Source organism: Scophthalmus maximus, chromosome 22 (assembly GCF_022379125.1).
Source record: "Scophthalmus maximus strain ysfricsl-2021 chromosome 22, ASM2237912v1, whole genome shotgun sequence".
NCBI classification, from domain to species: domain Eukaryota; kingdom Metazoa; phylum Chordata; class Actinopteri; order Pleuronectiformes; family Scophthalmidae; genus Scophthalmus; species Scophthalmus maximus.
The window spans coordinates 8,260,001-8,279,245 of record NC_061536.1 but is presented as its reverse complement, the minus strand read 5'-3'; the positions used below and the strand labels follow the sequence as shown (position 1 = coordinate 8,279,245).

General features: G+C 41.9%; 1 protein-coding gene across 6 annotated transcripts in view; it reads left to right on the top strand.

Moving 5' to 3' along the window:
- trps1 (trichorhinophalangeal syndrome I) overlaps positions 1-19,245 on the top strand; it is a 108,110-nt gene that overhangs the window by 2,138 nt on the left and 86,727 nt on the right. For 5 of the 6 annotated variants that reach the window (XM_035620566.2, XM_035620565.2, XM_035620568.2 and 2 more), the window contains exon 2: positions 18,438-18,935. In XM_035620566.2, coding sequence (XP_035476459.1) covers positions 18,923-18,935 — 13 coding nt within the window. In that variant the 5' untranslated portion in view covers positions 18,438-18,922. Of the gene's footprint in view, positions 1-15,764; positions 16,005-18,437; positions 18,936-19,245 lie in introns of those variants that run through there. The other variant, XM_047330155.1, reaches the window with a different exon arrangement.

The window sequence follows — 19,245 nt, the reverse complement described above, 5'->3', positions numbered from 1 at the left end:
GTTCTCCAACTCTGGGCCCCCGAAAAAAAGGAACCGCCTGTGTGTCCGGCGACTTTTATTCCGCAGATGACCTCAGATTATTATTATTATTATTATTTTCCTTTTTTTGAAGGCAGAGCAGACGTCTCTGTGACCCCCACACTTGTTCGCAGCTGCTTGAAAAAGCGGACAGTTCTGTATTCGTATTATCGGTCTAATTTATTCATTGGAGAATAGTTGGAGGAAATATAAAGCATGCGCATCTTCAGCGTCACGGCCCTTCGTTGTGAAAGCGGAAATCTCCCCGAGCTGTTGCACAGACTTTAAAAAAGTTTGCATCTTGTTTGATAAAGTTGTCCCCCTCCCGTGTTTCGTGAAAAAAAAAAAGTTTTTCCTCTGACAAATAGTTGTTTTTGCACGTTTTGTAGCAGGGTGAAAATGTTTGCGTGCGCCTCTCCAATTGGAGAAACTTGGGCAAAAGCACAAATGAACAAATTGATTCACGAGACCTTTAATGTTTGGTTTGCTTTTCAACTTTTAAAAACGCAGCCGTTCTTACACAAATACTTACTCTTGCGCTATAAACACAGAGCGTATTTTTCAAGCACATAACTCCGCTGAATTTTACTTAAGGACAGACAGGATTGTAAGCCACGTGTCTTCTGTGAGATTTACGACGGTGACAAATTGTTACTTTTATTACTTATTTAAAATGAAAACAGACTTAAAATGCTGTCAAAGTGAAGTCACCGACGGGTTTCACTGTAGAAGCTGGGGATATTTGTCTCGGTTAAAGTTCAGTATCCAGTATTTTTAAGTGAGCTGCCCGGCTCCGTGTGTAACTTCTTCCAACATCTGCTCCCTGCCGCTTTGCATCAGGTGACATATTTAAAAAAGAAAAAAATCTTAATAGATGTCATTTTGTTCTTTTTTTCTATTTCTGGTAATCTGATGTGGGGGATGCCGATCCAGTAGTTTGATTCTCATCACGGCACCTCAAGGCGCTTTGTGAGGAAATTAGGATGAAGTGCTTTTTTCAGTTGGAAAATAGTTTTTAGACTTTTTTATTTCTGTCCTGTTTGTTGTTTTGTCAGATATGACACATAACATAACTCCAACCTGAATATCTTCAACACGTTGTACGTCCGAATAACAAAGTTGACATTTTCTAGGCTGTCATGCATGTAGTATCACTTTGTAAGACTTTTATAAACTTTTAACAAGTTTCTATAAAATTTGTTGAGAAAAAAAAAATTGCAACGTTACAGTGGAGCTCTATTACCTTTTTTAAAATGTCTCCTTTCAAGACACTGGATATTATTGTATCTTACGGCCTTGTTCGTTGCTCCTATTAAACGTCAAAACAGTTGACGACTTCCTAAAGAGAACCTCTGCTTGTAAAACTCTTTCCTGTGTGTGTGTGTGTGTGTGTGTGTGTGTGTGTGTGTGTGTGTGTGTGTGTGTGTGTGTGTGTGTGTGTGTGTGTGTGTGTGTGTGTGTGTGTGTGTGTGTGTGTGTGTGTGTGTGTGTGTGTGTGTGTGTGTGTGTGTGTGTGTGTGTGTGTGTGTGTGTGTGTGTGTGTGTGTGAGAGAGCACAGCACTTTTTCCTGTCTCTGTGTGTGTGTGTGTGTGTGTGCGTGTGTCTGTATGAGCCGTGGAGGCAGCCATGGCTTACTCATATGGCTGCAATATGTGAAGTCTCTGCGGTGGAACTGGGAAGAGAGAAAGTTTTTTGGGGGGAGAGAGAGAGAGAGAGAGAGAGAGAGAGAGAACCAGAATGAGAGCAGGAGAGAGAGAGAACACATGGAGTGAGGGAAGTCAGAAATGTCCTGTTCAACTAGCTGGAATGTATCTCCTGTGTTTTATTGATGGTTTGATGTTCTGTAAGACATGAGGAACAACTGTAGTGATTTTGTGGGCTGCCATGCATTTGTCTTTGGTCGTTTCAAAGTAGTGCTGCGTTACCAGGGAGGGGAGGGGGAGGCCGGCTTGAGATGGAGCGTAAAAGGAGACTTCAGCCCAGTTCAAGCGGCTTTTTTCAGGGGGGGGGGATTGTAGTGATTTCATTGGTAGACGGGCGCAATTGATTTTGCTGCCTCTAAGTCACGAAGGGATTTGAAAAGAAGGAGGCATGGAAATGATTGTTGTACACCATCATTTTCCTAAAGCCTTTAACTGCAGTTACCATAGTTCAAAAATAATCTGTTCCTGTTTTTTACCAACCTTTTTTTAAAAATTGTATAGAGGCAAATATATCTTAAGTTAATAAACGACCAAAACAAAGCTCAATAAAAAAATAATTGTGTACATTACATAAAGTTTGGCACACAGTAGTCGGTTTAGACCTGAAGAAACCTGATGGGACTAACGTTAATTTCTCAACCACGCCAGATAAGAACCCATTCATCAACAGTGTTGACTGAAGTTGGTAAAAGTTTTTGCAACGCCGCCTCCTCTTCATAATCATCCAGTTAGAACATTACATTACCAGCCGTAATCTGTCACCGGTCAAGGGAATAATTCAGAATAATTCCTGCTATAACTTCTGCTCACATGCTGCCGTCTCTCTCCCCTTCTGGTCCCGACTGAAGCGTGTCCTTTCTCGGAGCGTCGTCTCCCGTTTCGTGTGTGTTAAAATATACAATGCGTGCAGCCAACGCAGGGACAGATTCAAAGTTTGTCTTGGCTTTTTTATTGCCGTCTAGCCAATTAGGTAATCTCATTCACAAACCTGTTGCCCACCACAGAAGTGTCTGAGGAAGTGATAAGAAGTCGATTCCCTAATGTGAGGAGATAACAGCTCTCACGTGTTGTGGAACCGAGAGCAACTCGAATCCAAACTTTCATTGTACTCCCTTATTTAAGTTTTGAGTTCTATTTTTTTCCCCTTTTGTGTATTTTTTCTTTTTCTTTTGTGTATTTTTATGTGACAGATGAGTAGACATGGGAAGCCTTGCTCAGACATTATAGCGTACGTGTTTACAGGTGACATTTAATGACCATCTCCCGACCTCCAAATTAAGCACCCAGTCAATCTTGGTAATACAACAGATGTCACGTTGTATAAACTTGAGAGGATCAGATATGATTTCATGTTTTCAAGGACTATTTTTTGCAGACACGCAGCTCCCACTTTATTTTTTAATTTCTTCTCCCATTTATTTATGAACGCGAACCGTCTTCACTCTCACTGGTTCAAATAAGCAGGGAAAAGATAACATCTATTAAAGCTATATCAGCTGTTATTCATCTCAACCCTGCCTGCAGTTCAGATAAAGGAAAACATCCATTTGTCACGGATAGTTTCTTTAAAGAAAAAAGAAAAAACCCAACCCTTTTTTTTTTTGCAAGGCTTCTGGCTCTCTTGGCTCAAATCTCCGACGCTAGCACTTTTTTATGACCAGGTCTCTTGTTTTGCTCATATCCCAAGGACACAATTGTTTCTAACTTATTTTACTGTCTGGGCACATTGTTCTTGGCTCTTTCATTGCTCTATATTAGCCGCTTGTAACGTCAGTGATACAGGGATTTGAGCGTATTCTCCTGTTGCAGTTACTGGAAGTCGGTCTGGAAAACAGTGTCTGCTAAATGCCCAAAATGTCATCCCCACTCTCCGTCTGTGGTTAGTACAGCCTTGTTTAGGCTTGAGTTTGTCTCTAATGGCTTTGGTCTATTTTAGACTTTTAAGTCGGTCTGTTTTAGACAGCCTGCTTCAGATAACGAGCACATGGTCCTGGTTTAGGGTGAAATGATTCCCTTTTTCCCTCCCACTTTTTTTTTTTTTTTTTTTTGTAAAGCTTTTTTGGGGACATACAAATCCTAAACATGGGACAATTTTTCTTCCTTTGATCCGAGAGAGTCAATAATCCCCCTGTCACGATACAGTGCAGACTGATAAATTGGTGGCTGAGCAGATTTAGGCGTATGTACCAGTAGAAGGCGTTAACACAGGCAGCAGTATAACCTTGTGGTGATGGACTCTCCTGTTACCAACAGGTTGTTACATATACGACGTCAGCTCGCTCCTTGTAAAGTCACTGTTTGAGTGTCTGTTAAATCCCTAAAAATGTTGTTTCTGAATCAGCATATGCTGCATTTTATGGTCACAAATTGTTTCAGAAAGAGTTTTTTAATCTTCATTTAACACAACTTTGGCTCCTGGGTGAGTAAATGAAACCTGCTGGCTTGTGATGTGATGCGTTTCGAGTCACAAGTTGCAACCGCTTTGACTCGGCAGTGCACTTATCACGCTGGTGCTTCCTGTGCGCCCCCGACGTTCGGTTATCAATCACTTCTCATGCGAGTTTTGACCTCGTGTGGGGGAAAAAACCAAAACAACCCACAGTGAAAGATTGGCTCTAATGCTGCGTTCAATTAACTTTCAAATGAATCTCGTCCCAACTGAAAATGAATCCGTGCTCATTTGCTCAATCGTGAGAAAATGAATTGTAGTTTCCACCGTAAGAGTCCCGGCGCGTGGAAAAGATGTTGACGCATTTTACCACGCGTCAGTAGTTTTTCCTTCACGTCCCGTATGTTTGACAAATTTGACTTTATACATTCGTCATGCAGATGCAAGTTACGCATTTACTTAAAGTTTGTGTGGCTTTGGATCGCCGCTCGTCTTTCTCCAAGTTGTGCTGCAGGTGTCGTCTCAGGGTTTTTAAAAGGACAAGAGAAAAGTAGAACGTGCTCAAATATTGGTGAGTGTTTGTCATTAGGAAAGAAATGTGACTTTAAACAGTTTTAATCTTTAAACAAAACAGAGTTGATAAAGATATTTGTGTCACAGAGATCTTGGTATCGATTAGAAAGGTTTAGAAACCCTGTGTTCATTTTATTAACTCTGCATTATAAGATAATAGTAAATAGGTTTTAATTAAGACGGTAAATATGGTCTGTCAGACTGTTTACACTGAGGGTGCATTAAAAGTAATTTTGATATATCTTCTCCACTGGCATCGTAGGTCTCATTGTGCTAATGGTCAATAAAACCGTCCTCTTTTCATCATTTGAAAATATGGCTCCACATTAAAAAGTGAAGTCCAATTACAATAACTTGTGACTATATATATATATATATATATATATATATATATATATATATATATATATATATATATATATATATATATATGTATGTATTAAGCCAAAACCTGCAGCAAAAATCACTAAAGGGGAATTTTGCACATGCCCTTTTCAAAGTTTGAATCCTTGCATAATGAATTTGAATGAGCTCCAGTATTGGTTGCCCCTTAGCAATTGTATTTCATAAGATTGTGATGAGTAGAGTGGACCAAAAAAAACAACTTCAGCCTTTACATCAGGTCCTCATACGGACACTTATCATATCTAACTATATTATTTGCACTATGAGGAGTAGCTAGAACTCTTTGCTTGTGTTGTTTGCTTGTGGTGTCAATAAACAGTGATGGGAATTGATATAATAATTGTCTAAATGCAAATACCTTCAGAAACCAGTGGAGCATTTCTGTGTGTGTATGCCAGACGATACAGGGATGAAGAAATTGGAGAGAGGGTGATTGTGAGATGTACCAAAAGCTGCAGAAAAAAGCGGATATGTATACTTGCGTTGTTACGAGTACATTTGTTTGCTGTTCTCCAAGTATTCCCACGAGCGCGACTCCCATCTGTAATTTTCTCACACAATACCCAGCAGACAAACGGTGAAAAAAATTAGCCCTGTAAAATGTGACAGTGGCATAAGTGGCATGAATCTGGATGTGAGTCAAGTTGTGAGCGTCTTTGTGTCGAAAGCTGAAAAGCGCAGATGGAGAGAGAGAACTGAAGAGTTCTCCTCAAGTACTGTTTGCTTAATTCAGCGAGACTTTTCTCGACTAGAAGTTGCAGCCCTTTCTTTTCTCTTTCTTTCTTTTAATTGAGAAAGCCACTTGCGTAAAAGTTGTCTCACTCCAAAGTGACGACACGTTCAATGTAAAAGAAAGTCGTTTGATTTTCACGTGAATCAAAAGATCCACCTGTTGTTTTTGTAGCAAAAAATAAAATAAAAAAGACCAAGCATTTTTCGCTTTCAGTTGTTGTGTTCTATCAACAAGTCATAATCGACGAGGTCTAAAAATGTGCATTTGTGATGTGGTTGTTGTGATTTGAAGCTGCGGTAGTTCAATACACTTCATAAATATCATAACATCTGTTCCTCTACATCTTTGGTATAAAAATCAGAAATACACCACCTCTCATGGCCACAGGCTTTCAGTGCTGCAGTGTTGGTGAACATTCATTTCCAGACAGTTGAGCATTGTTGGTAGATCGTTATCAGTTATTGTAACAGTCTATCTGTAACACTCTATAACAGCGTTATCTACCTCCGTCGTGGGCAGGTCTGGCCCTTTTGGTTGCTCGGTTATGACCGAATCTGACTCACCGATTGTCTATATCTGTACTGAAAGTCCAACCGTCGGTTCTGTCTGTAGTCAAACCAAGAACCTGCGCGCTCGCGTTCGCACGGTGCGATTTCTCAGCTGTAAAAGTTGTTGCTTTCTCTTTTTTTTCTGAGTGCCTCTTTCCCTCCCGCTGTATCTTTATCTCGAACTCTTTGATTCTCACTGTAAAGCAAACCAAGGAAGACTGTTGTGCTCGATCGTCGTATAACCACTGTCAAAATACTCAATTTACTCGCGCAGAGATCGCAATTATCTTTGCGTTCAAGTGTAAATACACTCATTTGTTTGCCAATGTTTCTCTCTCGGTCACAATAATATTTCTTCCGAGGTTTGACGTGTTAAACTTTTCTGTTGCACGTCGCGCAGTCATCCAGCATTGTCACTACTGAATACCTCTTAATTTCGTGTGTGCGTGTGTGTGAAAATCTCTAAACCCTGGCTTTTGCATGTAATATTAACCCTGTCATTTATGATGCGTTTTATTTGATAAAATTGCCCTTTTATATATTGATCTGTCTCTTTGTGTGTGTGTGTGTGTACGTGCATGATTAAGTGTGAAATATTAAAGCAATAAGTTTAATTTCTGAAGTGTATATGCAACATGGTTATTACTGTACACTGTACTGGCTGTGGAAGGGGGGCAACTCATTTTTGTTTCTTAAAAAAAAGAAAGAATTGTGCTTACTCCCCCTATTGCACACACACACACACACACACACACACACACACACACACACACACACACACGTACAGCCCCATTAGTATTGTAGTCTGGGATCTGGCTAAAACATCTGGTGGCTGAGTAACTTTTCAAAGTAGTCTTTGTCCTCACTCCGTGTGCATGCATGCGTGTGTCTGTCAATGTGGCCCTTGGTCTGTGTGTGTGTGTGTGTGTGTGTGTGTGTGTGTGTGTGTGTGTGTGTGTGTGTGTGTGTGTGTGTGTGTGTGTGTGTGTGTGTGTGTGTGTGTGTGTGTGTGTGTGTGTGTGTGTGTGTGTGTGTGTGTGTGTGTGTGTGTGTGTGTGTGTGTGTGTGTGTGTGTGTGTGTGTAATAAGGGGCAGACTTTTTACGGCGTCCCGTCAAATTAAAACTATGATTTAAACGACTAACATGTATATTCTTTTTTCTTTTTTTATTGAATAGCCTCGGCTGATTTCTTTTTCGTGTGTGTGCCTGGTCCGGCCGTGTGGACTGTTGAAGAAACATTAGAATTAATTAAGAATGGATCTGGCAACTGACGGATGGCCAGTTTGGCCTGTGTTATTTTATTCATTTCACCCTGGTTAAATAAGCAGAGGGAGACATGACGCTCTTCCAACCTCCGTCTGGTCCAGCTTGACATTTGCGGCCCAAATCCAAGAGAACCAGTGAAATTCAGCCGGGCACGGCTAAACTGTCTCACCTGTTCTCGGCATGGTGGCGCTGGGCTTGGTTTACTGATACTGATAAATCCCACAGTAGCAGCGTTGGTCTTTAGAGGGCACAGCCCTGCAGACAGTTTAAGCTGATGCCCTCAGGGCTTCACTTCAAACCACACTCACTCAGAAAGTAGCAGGGATTCATCTCCTCTTACGCAGCACCTTTCAAGGTGCAGATTCTCGTCCTGGTACTATAACGTTAGTTCAATGTGTCATGTGTGTTGCAGGAAATCCTATGACGTGAAATGAAACGGTTGACTTTGAGCTGAAAACCACAGCCTTGGGTTGGGTTTTTTTTCCCCTAGTGAATCTTAGTGGCAGTATAATGCCAGTGATGGGGTTGTCTCTGAAACACTGAGAGCGGGTTTGAATAGTGATCTGATCACATTTCGAGGCATTTAGTCCTGCATTGATCTGTTGTTGGACTAGCTCCTGACGTTTAGCACTTTATCGTAAAAAAAAAAAAAAAAAAGGGTAGAGCAGCATCTATCTCTTAGATGGTTCGTTTTTGAGAAAAGATTCCCTCTTTCAGTTTCCCTGTTGTGAATTCTTAAGTCTCCTGTGATCCTAAAATCTTTAATTTTGGAACTAAAACTATTGAGAGCTTTTATTTTTAAGTATTTCGTGGCAATTTAGAGACTTGAGGAATCGATAATTCCAGAAAATAATCCACAGGTCAATTGAAAAACTAACTCTCACACGACGTTCTGGCATCACAGTGGTGGTCTTATATTAAATCTTTGCACAGAACAATAACAGAAGATCATGACTTGTGGCCATGTCTTAGTTATTTCAAATATTCAAGATTCAAGGTCCTTTTTGGAGTTAGTTTGTCATAATAGATCAAACTTAGTTCTTGCAGATTATTGTTTAAACGTCTAAACCTCATACACTTGCTCAAGTAGCCCCGAGGGATTTACTTTAATGAATCTTGAAAAATATTTTGCTCCTGGTTTTATTGATAATATACTGCAGCACCTTCCTTTTAAAGGGGTCAGATAAGTGATATTTGTCATGGTCAGCATGTTTTTGTGTGTGCAGTTTTGCTGGTGTTTTTATGGGCATGTGTAACTGTGTTTTTGAAGTGTGTGTGTGTGTGTGTGTGTGTGTGTGTGTGTGTGTGTGTGTGTGTGTGTGTGTGTGTGTGTGTGTGTGTGTGTGTGTGTGTGTGTGTGTGTGTGTGTGTGTGTGTGTGTGTGTGTGTGTGTGTGTGTGTGTGTGTGTGTGTGTGTGTGTGTGCATGGATAGATGGATGATGGAGGGAGGGAGGTGGCTCTTTTTTGAAATGGAAATTAAGGGGGCACACATCTGGGGGTCTTTGAGACTTTTGTGGGCGGAGATGAGAGGATTGGTGTCAGAGGCCCACAGTCAGAAGCGTGTGTGTGTGTGTGTGTGTGTGTGTGTAGTGGGGGGTGGGGGTTAAGGAGGCATGGTTGAAAAAAGAGGGAGGAAAGCGTAGTTTTTTTCTTTTCTGGAGAGGTAGGAGGGAGGAGATAAGGGAAGGGGGAGTAAATGGGGGTGTCTGTGGTCAGAGTTTGCCTGTGGAGTGGGGAGACAGAAAGAGAGGTATGGATGGGTTGGTGGATGAAGGTATGGAACTGGAAGAAAAAAAAAAGGATAAGGAAAGTAAAATTAAATGGAGAGCGATGAAAAAGAGATGGAAGGAGAAGACATAAGTTAAGACCTCTCTTGACATTTTCAGAGATGAAACATAAGGAGGGAATATAGATAGAAAGGAAGTGTAGAAGGAAGGAAGGATGGACAGAAGGATGGACAAGGAACTAATTTACATAGACACAGGAGGGGGAGGAGGAAAAGTTGAGAGAGAAAAGGGGCAAAATCACTTCTATAGTCAAAAACGTTACGGATGACAGTTAAATTTACTTAGGGACTGTGTGTGTGTGGGGGGGGGGTGTCTCTGTGTGTGTGTGTGTGTGTGTGTGTGGGGGGGGGGTGTCTCTCTCTCTGTGTGTGTGTGTGTGTGTGTGTGTGTGTGTGTGTGTGCGATGGGTGGAATAGCACAGTGGGGTGCATGGCGTTTGTTCTGCAACATGGCTTTTGGCCTTTTTACTGCTTCACACACAACTTGTCTTCTTCCCTTTCTTTAGAGGATGATTTCACCTCTTCGTGAGAACCTCTCTCTCTCTCTCTCTCTCTCTCGCACCGTTTCTTTCTCTCCCATTCTCTCTCTCTCTCTCTCGCTCTGTTGGACGAGTCAGGGAGCAACGGTGGCAGTTTAGTGTTGGCACTTCATTGGTCGCCCTTCTGTTTTTCACTGTCGCTTTGACGTACACAACTTTTCTAGCTGCGTGAAGCGTAAGACCGTTGTGCCCTCACATGTTTCGTTGTGCACTGTACCCGCTTTAAATTAGACCTCAATGGATTTGCCTGTTGTCAGATAGAGATAAAACTTGATTTTTCTTCTCAAATAATAAAAATGTTCAGGATTAGTTTGGCGAGCTGTGAAGCAGGAGAGTACTCTGCATTGATCTCACTTGGGACCCAAAACTTTAAAAGTGGTGTCATGTCTTAAAGGATAAGATAAAATGAGGCCTTCTTGCTTTGTTTTTTCAAACACATCCTGGTTTTATTCCACTTATACTGCACCATGGACCAACAGCTTTACTGAGACTATACATGTGGGAGTTTGAAGCAAAATGTCTCAAATAGTTCTGAGGATTTAAGTTTAAGTTTAATTCTAAATAGTGAAGCAGCATTGACAGCGTTTAATTTAATACATGAAAATAGAGGAGATGCGGGAGAAGGACATATGGTGCTTGCAGCGGTGAAGTGGAACACACATTTTTCACAGTGTTGTTAACACCCACTAACAGTCCATCAATCAGTGTAACGTGTGCAGCCATTAAGGGCTTGCTGTACCACCAAAATCTATAAAAGTATGAATATATTATTTATTTTTTTTACGATTTTTGTGCACACATCACCTGGAGCTGAAACCTGCATTTGAAAGGAAACAGGACCATTCAGAAAAAGATGTGGAGCGATGAGGTCAGGAGCACAAAGCCTCGTCAAATAAGTCCAAACTGTATCAGACGACTTTCCTGTTAATGTGCATACACCTACCATGCACCTGTCGTATGTGATACAGTGAATATGAACTGATGATTATTAATCATTTGTGAAAAGCTGCAAACAGAGAGAGAGAGAGAGAGAGAGAGAGAGAGAGAGAGAGAGAGAGAGAGAGAGAGAGAGAGAGAGAGAGAGAGAGAGAGAGAGAGAGAGAGAGAGAGAGAGAGAGAGAGAGAGAGAGAGAGAGAGAGAGAGAGAGAGAGAGAGAGAGAGAGAGAGAGAGAGAGAAAGAGTTCACAGTTTGACTTCTTTTCTTAATCTTCCTGCAGGTGTGCTTCAAAATGTGGTTTATGGAAATTTAAATTATAAATCGAGATTTATGTGTGGATTGATATGGCTCCAGGGCGTTCATTCAGTTCGTCTTTGCAAAAATCACCATAACCATTCATTGCTACAGTGTCGGGAAGGTGCAGGGTGCTTTGGCGTCAGTCACAAGATTTTTTTTATTGAGGAGCTTTATGGAAGAATCAAATCAAAGGGAAAGTTAATCGCTCTGAGGCACTACAAGCGTGTTTGATTTGTGACACGGAGAAATATTAAAGCGTGTTTTTATTGCTGTGAAAATTCTGCATTAAAGAAATTACAGTGACTCACTGTGATCGTATTTTGGCTTTGGATTCTGATTAAAGTCCGGATTTTGAATGGAGTCCAGCCCGGCGTTGACATCACTGAGGCCCCTGAACCGCCCCGTCCTGCTTCCCGATAGTGTTCAGCTGGGGGAAACGCTGCTTCACTTGGCCAGTGTGCCGATAGGAGGGCTCTGGAAAGGAATATAAAGTCAACATTGTGGGTTAGAAATGTTCCGTTGTGTGTGTGTGTGTGTGTGTGTGTGTGTGTGTGTCTGTATGTGTACGCGTGGGTGCGCGCGTGCGCGCGCCTTCAGTTTGTCCAGACATTTTTCCCGTCGGGGCCCGGAGCTCGCAGGAAACGTCCGATTCTCCCAAAGTGGAAAGTGTGTGTGATTATGTGTACGTGCGTGTGTACACATGATAGAGGTTTGTAGAGCGTGTAGCACTGTGTGTGTGTGTGTGTGTGTGTGTGTGTGTGTGTGTGTGTGTGTGTGTCTATGGCCTAGTGTATTCCTTCTGCAGACGTGCATGTGTCGGACTGACGTAATGTTTGAGCCTACACAGACCGAGATGAACCAAACCATGACACACATACGGTATATACACGGGTGTGTGCATGCGTACATTTGACTATGTGTGTGTGAATGCGTGTATGTGTGTGTGTGTTTAAATTCATCGGACATGTCTCAGACTCGGGCTGGGCCGGCGATGTATGTGTGGGTGTGGGTGTTTCTGGCAGAGCCGTAGTTTGTTTTCCGTATTTTGGGGGAAAAGACAGCTCGGCAAGAGTCAACAATCAGCATGTTGATTTATGCAGCTACTAGTTCCTTCCATTACGCCTACAACTACCACTGAAGCAGAGTTTGTTCTCCATTATTTTTGATGTATGAGAGTCTTGGCTGTGGAGAGCAAGGTCAAAATCAACAGTCCCGTGTTGATTTATGCTGCTCCTGATTTCCTGCTGGTATCGTACATCAAGGCAGGACATTAATGCTATGCACAGGCTAATGCGGATATTGTCTTGACTGTGGTTGGTATATAAGTTTGTCCCCTCTACCGGCCACGGCAGAGGTTGACTTATCATCCTTTGGGTTTTATCATGTTGTTGTTGTTTTTTAAAAAATCTTAGACGTAGCAGCTCCTTTTGGCCATCTGTCCCTTGACTTCTTTTTTCTTTAGTTTTGCAAATTAAATCTTTATTCAATTTCCTTCCAAAAAAAATAAAGCTGTGCAGATAAGAAACGGGTTACAGTGGTTGTAACAGCAAGAATTATTTTATTTTAGGATTAGAGGTGGAATAATTTGACTAATATCCTTCCTCTGCTTGTGTATTTTAAGGCGCTGACAGGAACATATCTAATAAAGGGGAAGTGTCAGTGTCGAAACTTGCACGTGCGTCTGTCTCACGGCAAAGCTTGAAAAGCTCTGGGCGTGTCCCACAGTTAATGAACTGACAGGTCGCTCCCTCACTTTTATTCTCCGCAGCTCAAAGATCTGGTTGATCCAGGTTACTCGGCTGATGTTCTCTGGCCGTCCTGTTATGACAATGCATTCATGTCTCATGACTGTTGTTGATTGTCTCTGCTTATACACAGATGGCAGTCGCCCAAATTTAAGGGTTGGGGCCACTTCACAAGACTCAGCCAAGTCTGAGTTAGTTTGATTTAAAAAGAAAATATGCGTAAACTGATCTGAAATTTAATTAATAATGAAAAGGATGTAAAAGGGTTACAGTTATGGGTAATGCTTTAATTCCGGACTGAATCAAATTAATCTTTTCATAAATGATTATTCCGTTGATCATTCCCTCCATAATTTCTTGTCATCATTTAGACCACACAGTTTTAGGAAGAAAAAAAAAATAGATTTCAAGGCTTATTTTGTCAGGAAAAAAAACTAACTATCAAGAGCAAAGAAAGGAGAATCTGGAACGTGAGCATCATCGGAATTTTTTGCTTGAAAAATGACTTAAAACTATTCAGCAATTGTAAAAGTTGCCAACCTAATTCCTGCTCATGAGCTGTGAGTCTGAACTGTGACGTTGGAGTCGTTGTACAAAAGAAATCCATTAGGAACAGTGTAATATTCCGCGCGTAACCATAGACAATCATCATTACACTGTTTTGACACGGACAGCAGTTAGTGTCAGCTGCTCCTCCGCCGCTCGTGGTGGGGTCAGCTTTCTGACACGTCCTCCGCCGGGAGCGATCATGTTAGTTTTTTCTAGTCAAGGGATTATCAGGAGAAGAACTGTACTCCTTAATTTTTTTCTCTCTTTCTGCTCTGCCAGTCCATTTCATCATTATGATAATCATGCCTAAAGGGGAAAACATAATAACAACAGATTTGGCTCTTTGGATCAAATGATTAAAGAACAGTTTAATATTTAAAAATGTTTCACTCATAAGGTCAGTGTCAGGCTCATTTGGTGAATATTTTTAAAGGCGTCTCATGTCTCCCTCCCCTGTTGTGTTCGCCTGCTCTTTCACCTCTTATTCAGCAGTCGATGTTAAATCCATGTTGCACTAGTGATGAGTCAACACATGAAAAGAAGAAAAAAAAAAAAGACCCTCTTCAGCATTTTGTTTCCAGGGCAGAAATAGTTGTGCTGTAACTTCAGCTAAGTCTTCCTATTTATAGCACTCAAAACACAAAACAATTACAACACATTAAGAATTTAAAAGCATTAAAAGAAAATGAAATAAATATATGCAAATGTTTTATTTACCCATGCTGCTTAATGTATTTGCATGAGTACAGCAGGCCCAACATTTTATACCTTTTTTCAAACTAGTAGAAGAAAAAATAATATGCTGGCAAATCCTACTGTATGTGTCTGCCGCTGTTATCTGATTTTCTGTCTTTTGAATGTCACGCTTTATGAATTTGAAATACAAACAATGAAACCAACAGAACCATCCTGTAATTTTTCAGCTGTAGCTTTTGAATCAAAATAAAAAAAACAGTGTGGCTTCCTTTCTGTCCAACGTGTAATCGATGGAATGTGGAACCAGACTCGGTCTACATGACATTTCAAAACAAACCAACAGGCATCAGAAGAAGCTCTTATATCTGTCTATCTGTTGGTCGGCCTATTTGTTTGTATTGGTACGATATAGTTTTAAAAGTACATGCAAACATCAGCGTTTTTCCTTTTGAAATCCAAACAACAAAAGTGACTAAAATAATCCTTTTCAGATGGAACAGTTGAGTTGGTTTTGAATACGGGACAATGTGCTCTCTGTGCTCTAATTGATGGAACATGGAGCTTAACTGTGTCTACACAATGTCTAAAAATGCAGTGAGACACATCAAAAAGGCCTTTCAAAGACAATCTTTTTCTTGGGGACAGAGGCGGAAAAAAAAGGGAAGAAATTCACTCAAAGACGAGGAAGAAACGAGCATAATTAGCTCGACCACCATGTCAATTGAAACAGCATTAGCAATAACAAATGAGGAAAACAATAAAAAGATGAAAAACGAGATAAATGAAAGGGCTTGTGCTTCATGGTGAAAATGATTGACGATTGACGAATCTGCGCCGAGTGTGCACGGCCGTCGAGCGTGCACCTACAGGATGTGTGTGTCTGTGGTTAGGCGCTCAACATATGTATGGCTACATGCGTGTGTGTGTGTGTGTGTGTGTGTGTGTGTGTGTGTGTGTGTGTGTGTGTGTGTGTGTGTGTGTGTGTGTGTGTGTGTGTGTGTGTGTGTGTGTGTGTGTGTGTGTGTGTGTGTGTGTGTGTGTGTGTGTGTGTGTGTGTGTGTGTGTGTGTGTGTGTGTGTGTGTGTGTGAGAGAGCGAGGGAGAGTTAGTGAGTGGGTATTTGTGTGTAATCATGTACGTCAGGCCGTCATGAATGGTGTGTTTGAGACAGAGCGGAGTGTGGAGTTCCTCGGGCTGGACCAAATTGGAAACAGAAAAACAAACATTCCCTCGGAACCCCCCGCTCTCCAAACCCCACCTCCTCCACCCCCACGTCTGCTGGCTAGTGGCGTAGTCCAACCTGTCTGGGACAATGTAACGGTCTATAGTCGGACCGGACCACACGCATTCGTGGAGGGGGGTCGGAGTGCAGGAGGCAGCGGCTTTTTGGCCGCGGGTGGGGGGGGGTTGTTCAGCCACAATGACAGTTGGAAAAACAGACAGAAGAAGCGTATGAATATGACAGAGAGCTCAGTGACGGATTGATGGGAAAGACGGAGAGGTGGAGGGCATATAGGGAGGGAAAAGTTAGGAGTAGTTTGAATTTGACGGCCATGAGATGTAGAAACGGGGAGCTGTAATGGGGAATGGAAAGAGAAAAGAGATAAGTCACGGTGGCATGGTGGACAAATAAAAGAAAAGGGGGAGGATAAGGAGAAGAACAGATTGGCAGGGAAAGACGGTGATTGAGTAAATGAATAAGCAGCAGCCCGACTGAGTCAGAGTTCCACAGGGGAAATATTTAGAGCCACACTCACTCTTTAACTGAGAGAAAACGTTTTTCTCCCTTTTTCCTGTTGTGAATATACTTCTAATGAGTAAGTCGCCCTCCAGTTTTTTTTCTTCTTTTCTTTTTTTTTCACTCTTGACAAGAACATTATTCTTTTACTTTCTTTCAGCTCTAATAGCTAATGCTATTATGTGGTCAATCATGTAATAACCGGACGTCTCTATGTGTGTGTGGGTGTGTGCTCAGTGTAATTTCTTAGTGAGGATTTAAAAGCCTGGGGAAAAACATCAGAACCTGTATGGCTGTAACATTTTTTGTTGTTGTAGGTGTGTGTGTGTGTGTATGTCTGAGTGTTTTAAGCCAGGGATCATTAAACTCACATGTTTATTTGATGTATACCTCAAGGCTTACCTGGGAACACGTGACCCCCCCTTTTTTTTTTCAAAACCATGTTTAAAATATCAAAAACAATCGCGTTTATGATGGGAGGGCCTTAAAAAAAGGACTCATAATTTCAGTAATGACTCATAAAGCGCTTTAATACTCATGCCAGCAGTCTCTCTCTCTCTCTCTCCCTCTCCCTCTTTCTCCCTCTCTCTCTCTCTCTCTCTCTCTCTCCCTCTCCCTCTCTCTCCCTCTCCCCCCCTCTCTCTCTCTCTCTCCCTCTCTCTCTCTCTCTCTCTCTCTCTCTCCCTCTCCCCCTCTCTCTCTCCCTCTCTCTCTCCCTCTCTCTCTCTCTCTCTCTCTCTCTCTCTCTCTCTCTCTCTCTCTCTCCCTCTCCCTCTTCCCTCTCTTTTCAAACAGCAGATATCCCTTTTCAGATAATGACGCACTCAAGTTCTCAAGTAGCTGGTGTGTTCATTTTCTGCCTGTAGTCCAAACAAAGTTAGAGCTGCATAAGGAAGTGGTCGGGTCGCGTCTGGACCAGGTGAACCACTGAACAGGTGTCCTGGGATACAAATGATTTATTTTTTTTAACATACATTTCAACTTGAAGGGAAGAATTCCAAACTCATAGTGGAAATATAAAAGCATCCACACAGCTACATTTTAGTTTAAAAAAAAAAGCTCCACTGCTGCTACGTTTTCCGCCTGCCCTCCTCACAACTCTGGAGTTTCCGAGTGCCTAAAATTGAGAAGTTTGCAAACGCTGCTCGACCCAATTTAGTTTAAAAACTCCAGAGCTGTGTGGACGGGCAAAACACTGAGACGTTTGGAAGCGATGACGCAGCCACCCCGCAGTCGCTCCCGTCTTATCGGCCACAACTGGACGACCAGCGTTGAAGGCGAAACGTTGTGAGCGCTTACCGTCAGTATCGGTTCGACGTCTTTGTCGGCCCAAGAAAAGAAATCCCTCGTCATTGCTTTTTCACCATGGCCGTTTCTCACTATTAGTGTTTTCTGTAACCGAGCAACCAACAGCAGAGCCGACTATCTGCTTTCTGCACATGCTCAACGTACACGAATAGTCACGTGATATTGCATTTTCAGGTGTGTTAGTATAGACGGAGGTTACTTCTGATGTGGAGCTAAAGCGCCCGTCTGGCAGAGATCGTTTTAGTTTTAGAAAACATAGTAGTATGGATGTAGCCAAACGCACGCACACAACTACACACTTAAACACACTAGTCAAACTGACCCAAGGAAACTGGCTTTGTATAAATACAGACTCAGATTTAGATTTGCGGTAAGGGGCAGAGAGAGAGAGAGAGAGAGAGAGAGAGAGAGAGAGAGAGAGAGAGAGAGAGAGAGAGAGAGAGAGAGAGAGAGAGAGAGAGAGAGAGAGAGAGAGAGAGAGAGAGAGAGAGAGAGAGAGAGAGAGAGAGAGAGAGAGAGAGAGAGAGAGAGAGGCATGATGGATGGAAAGAAGAACAAGAAAGGGTGGCAGAGGGAGAGAGAGGGTGGAGTGATTTTTGTGGTTGGGGCAACAAAAGGGGGAACTGAGAACTGGAGAGTCTGATATTTAACACTAGAATTACCAAATAAAGACAATATAATTGTAATTGTAAATATAATCTTCATTAATACCTAGAAATTGCTCAGCGGCTACAGCTGTGTTCTCATTCATGAAGTGATCAATATTGAAATGGAGCGAACGGTAATAATGGTAGATGGAGAGATTTCAAAGTGTGAAAGGAATAAAAGGCTGTTGCACGCACGCAGGTCGATGACGTTGTCAGTGGCACACCCATGTTCCTTTGGCGATACATTATCAGCGGCTTGACTTTGTCCCGGGGGCTTAAAACAACCTTCACATGTGGAAGGCGTTGTCAGCTGTCAAATCTCTTGCTAAAATAAAATTGGTATGATTAGTACCAGTTTGACCGGCTCAGGCAACTACACGTTTTGCTTATTGTGCACCTTTGATCAGCCAGTCAATTTGGATGTCTGAAGTCGGGATGAAATTGTTTCCTGTAAACGTTAAATATGTTTTCTCCGGGCTTTGAAGCCAAATAGGTTCCAGTAAATGTTGCAGAATGTGCTAGTTTCTAACTTTGTTTGTCTCTCTGTCACTTTCCAGGTTGTTAAGGTGATGGTGGACCCCGACAACCGTGACTGAGAGCCTAAACCAGAACCGACAAAAAAAAAAAAAAAGGAAAAGAAAAAAAAGACAGGGCAGAAAGAAAGGCAGCCTGCATATTACTTCTCACAGGAATCTGCGACGCACTTGATCAAACTCAAAACTGTATCGTCCAGCTGTTGCGTAGAGCGGCGGCCCTGGACCGAAGGTGACTGATGCTTCGTGGAGTTTGAGACCTTTTCAAACAAAAAGTCAAGGAAGCTGAAAAGCTGGAGCTTGGAGTAACGTGGACCTGATTAAAGAAATGGAGGGATACTAGTTTGGACCTGGCACCTGGTTTCTGCCTCCGACCACAGTGTGGAGTACGGAGCAGCAGTAGCCGAACTGTGCTGCTGGACGGACCATCGTGGAGCGGGGTGGAATCGAGCCGCTTCGACAGAACTGATGCCAAGGCCAGGAGTCAGCCATGATGTTTTTATAACCTGATGAACAGCAGAGGTAAGACAACAATTTTGTTCAATCCGTCCACTGTCATATTTGTTCTCATCAACCCATCAATGTGATGAATTTATAATGTTAATGCCTTGACTATCTCCACTACTACAATTTTATGAAATAAATCATTTGACTAAAATAACGTGGCTTAATAACGTTACTGTGCATGATGTATAAAATAATATATGCATTTTCTTATTTGTTAAGATTTAATTTGTGTGAAGGCACACACTTTTTTGTAATTGATCATTAATACACACTATGAAGTGTTTTTTAATTTTTTTAAATTTCAAACCACGAGTTGTTGCTCATC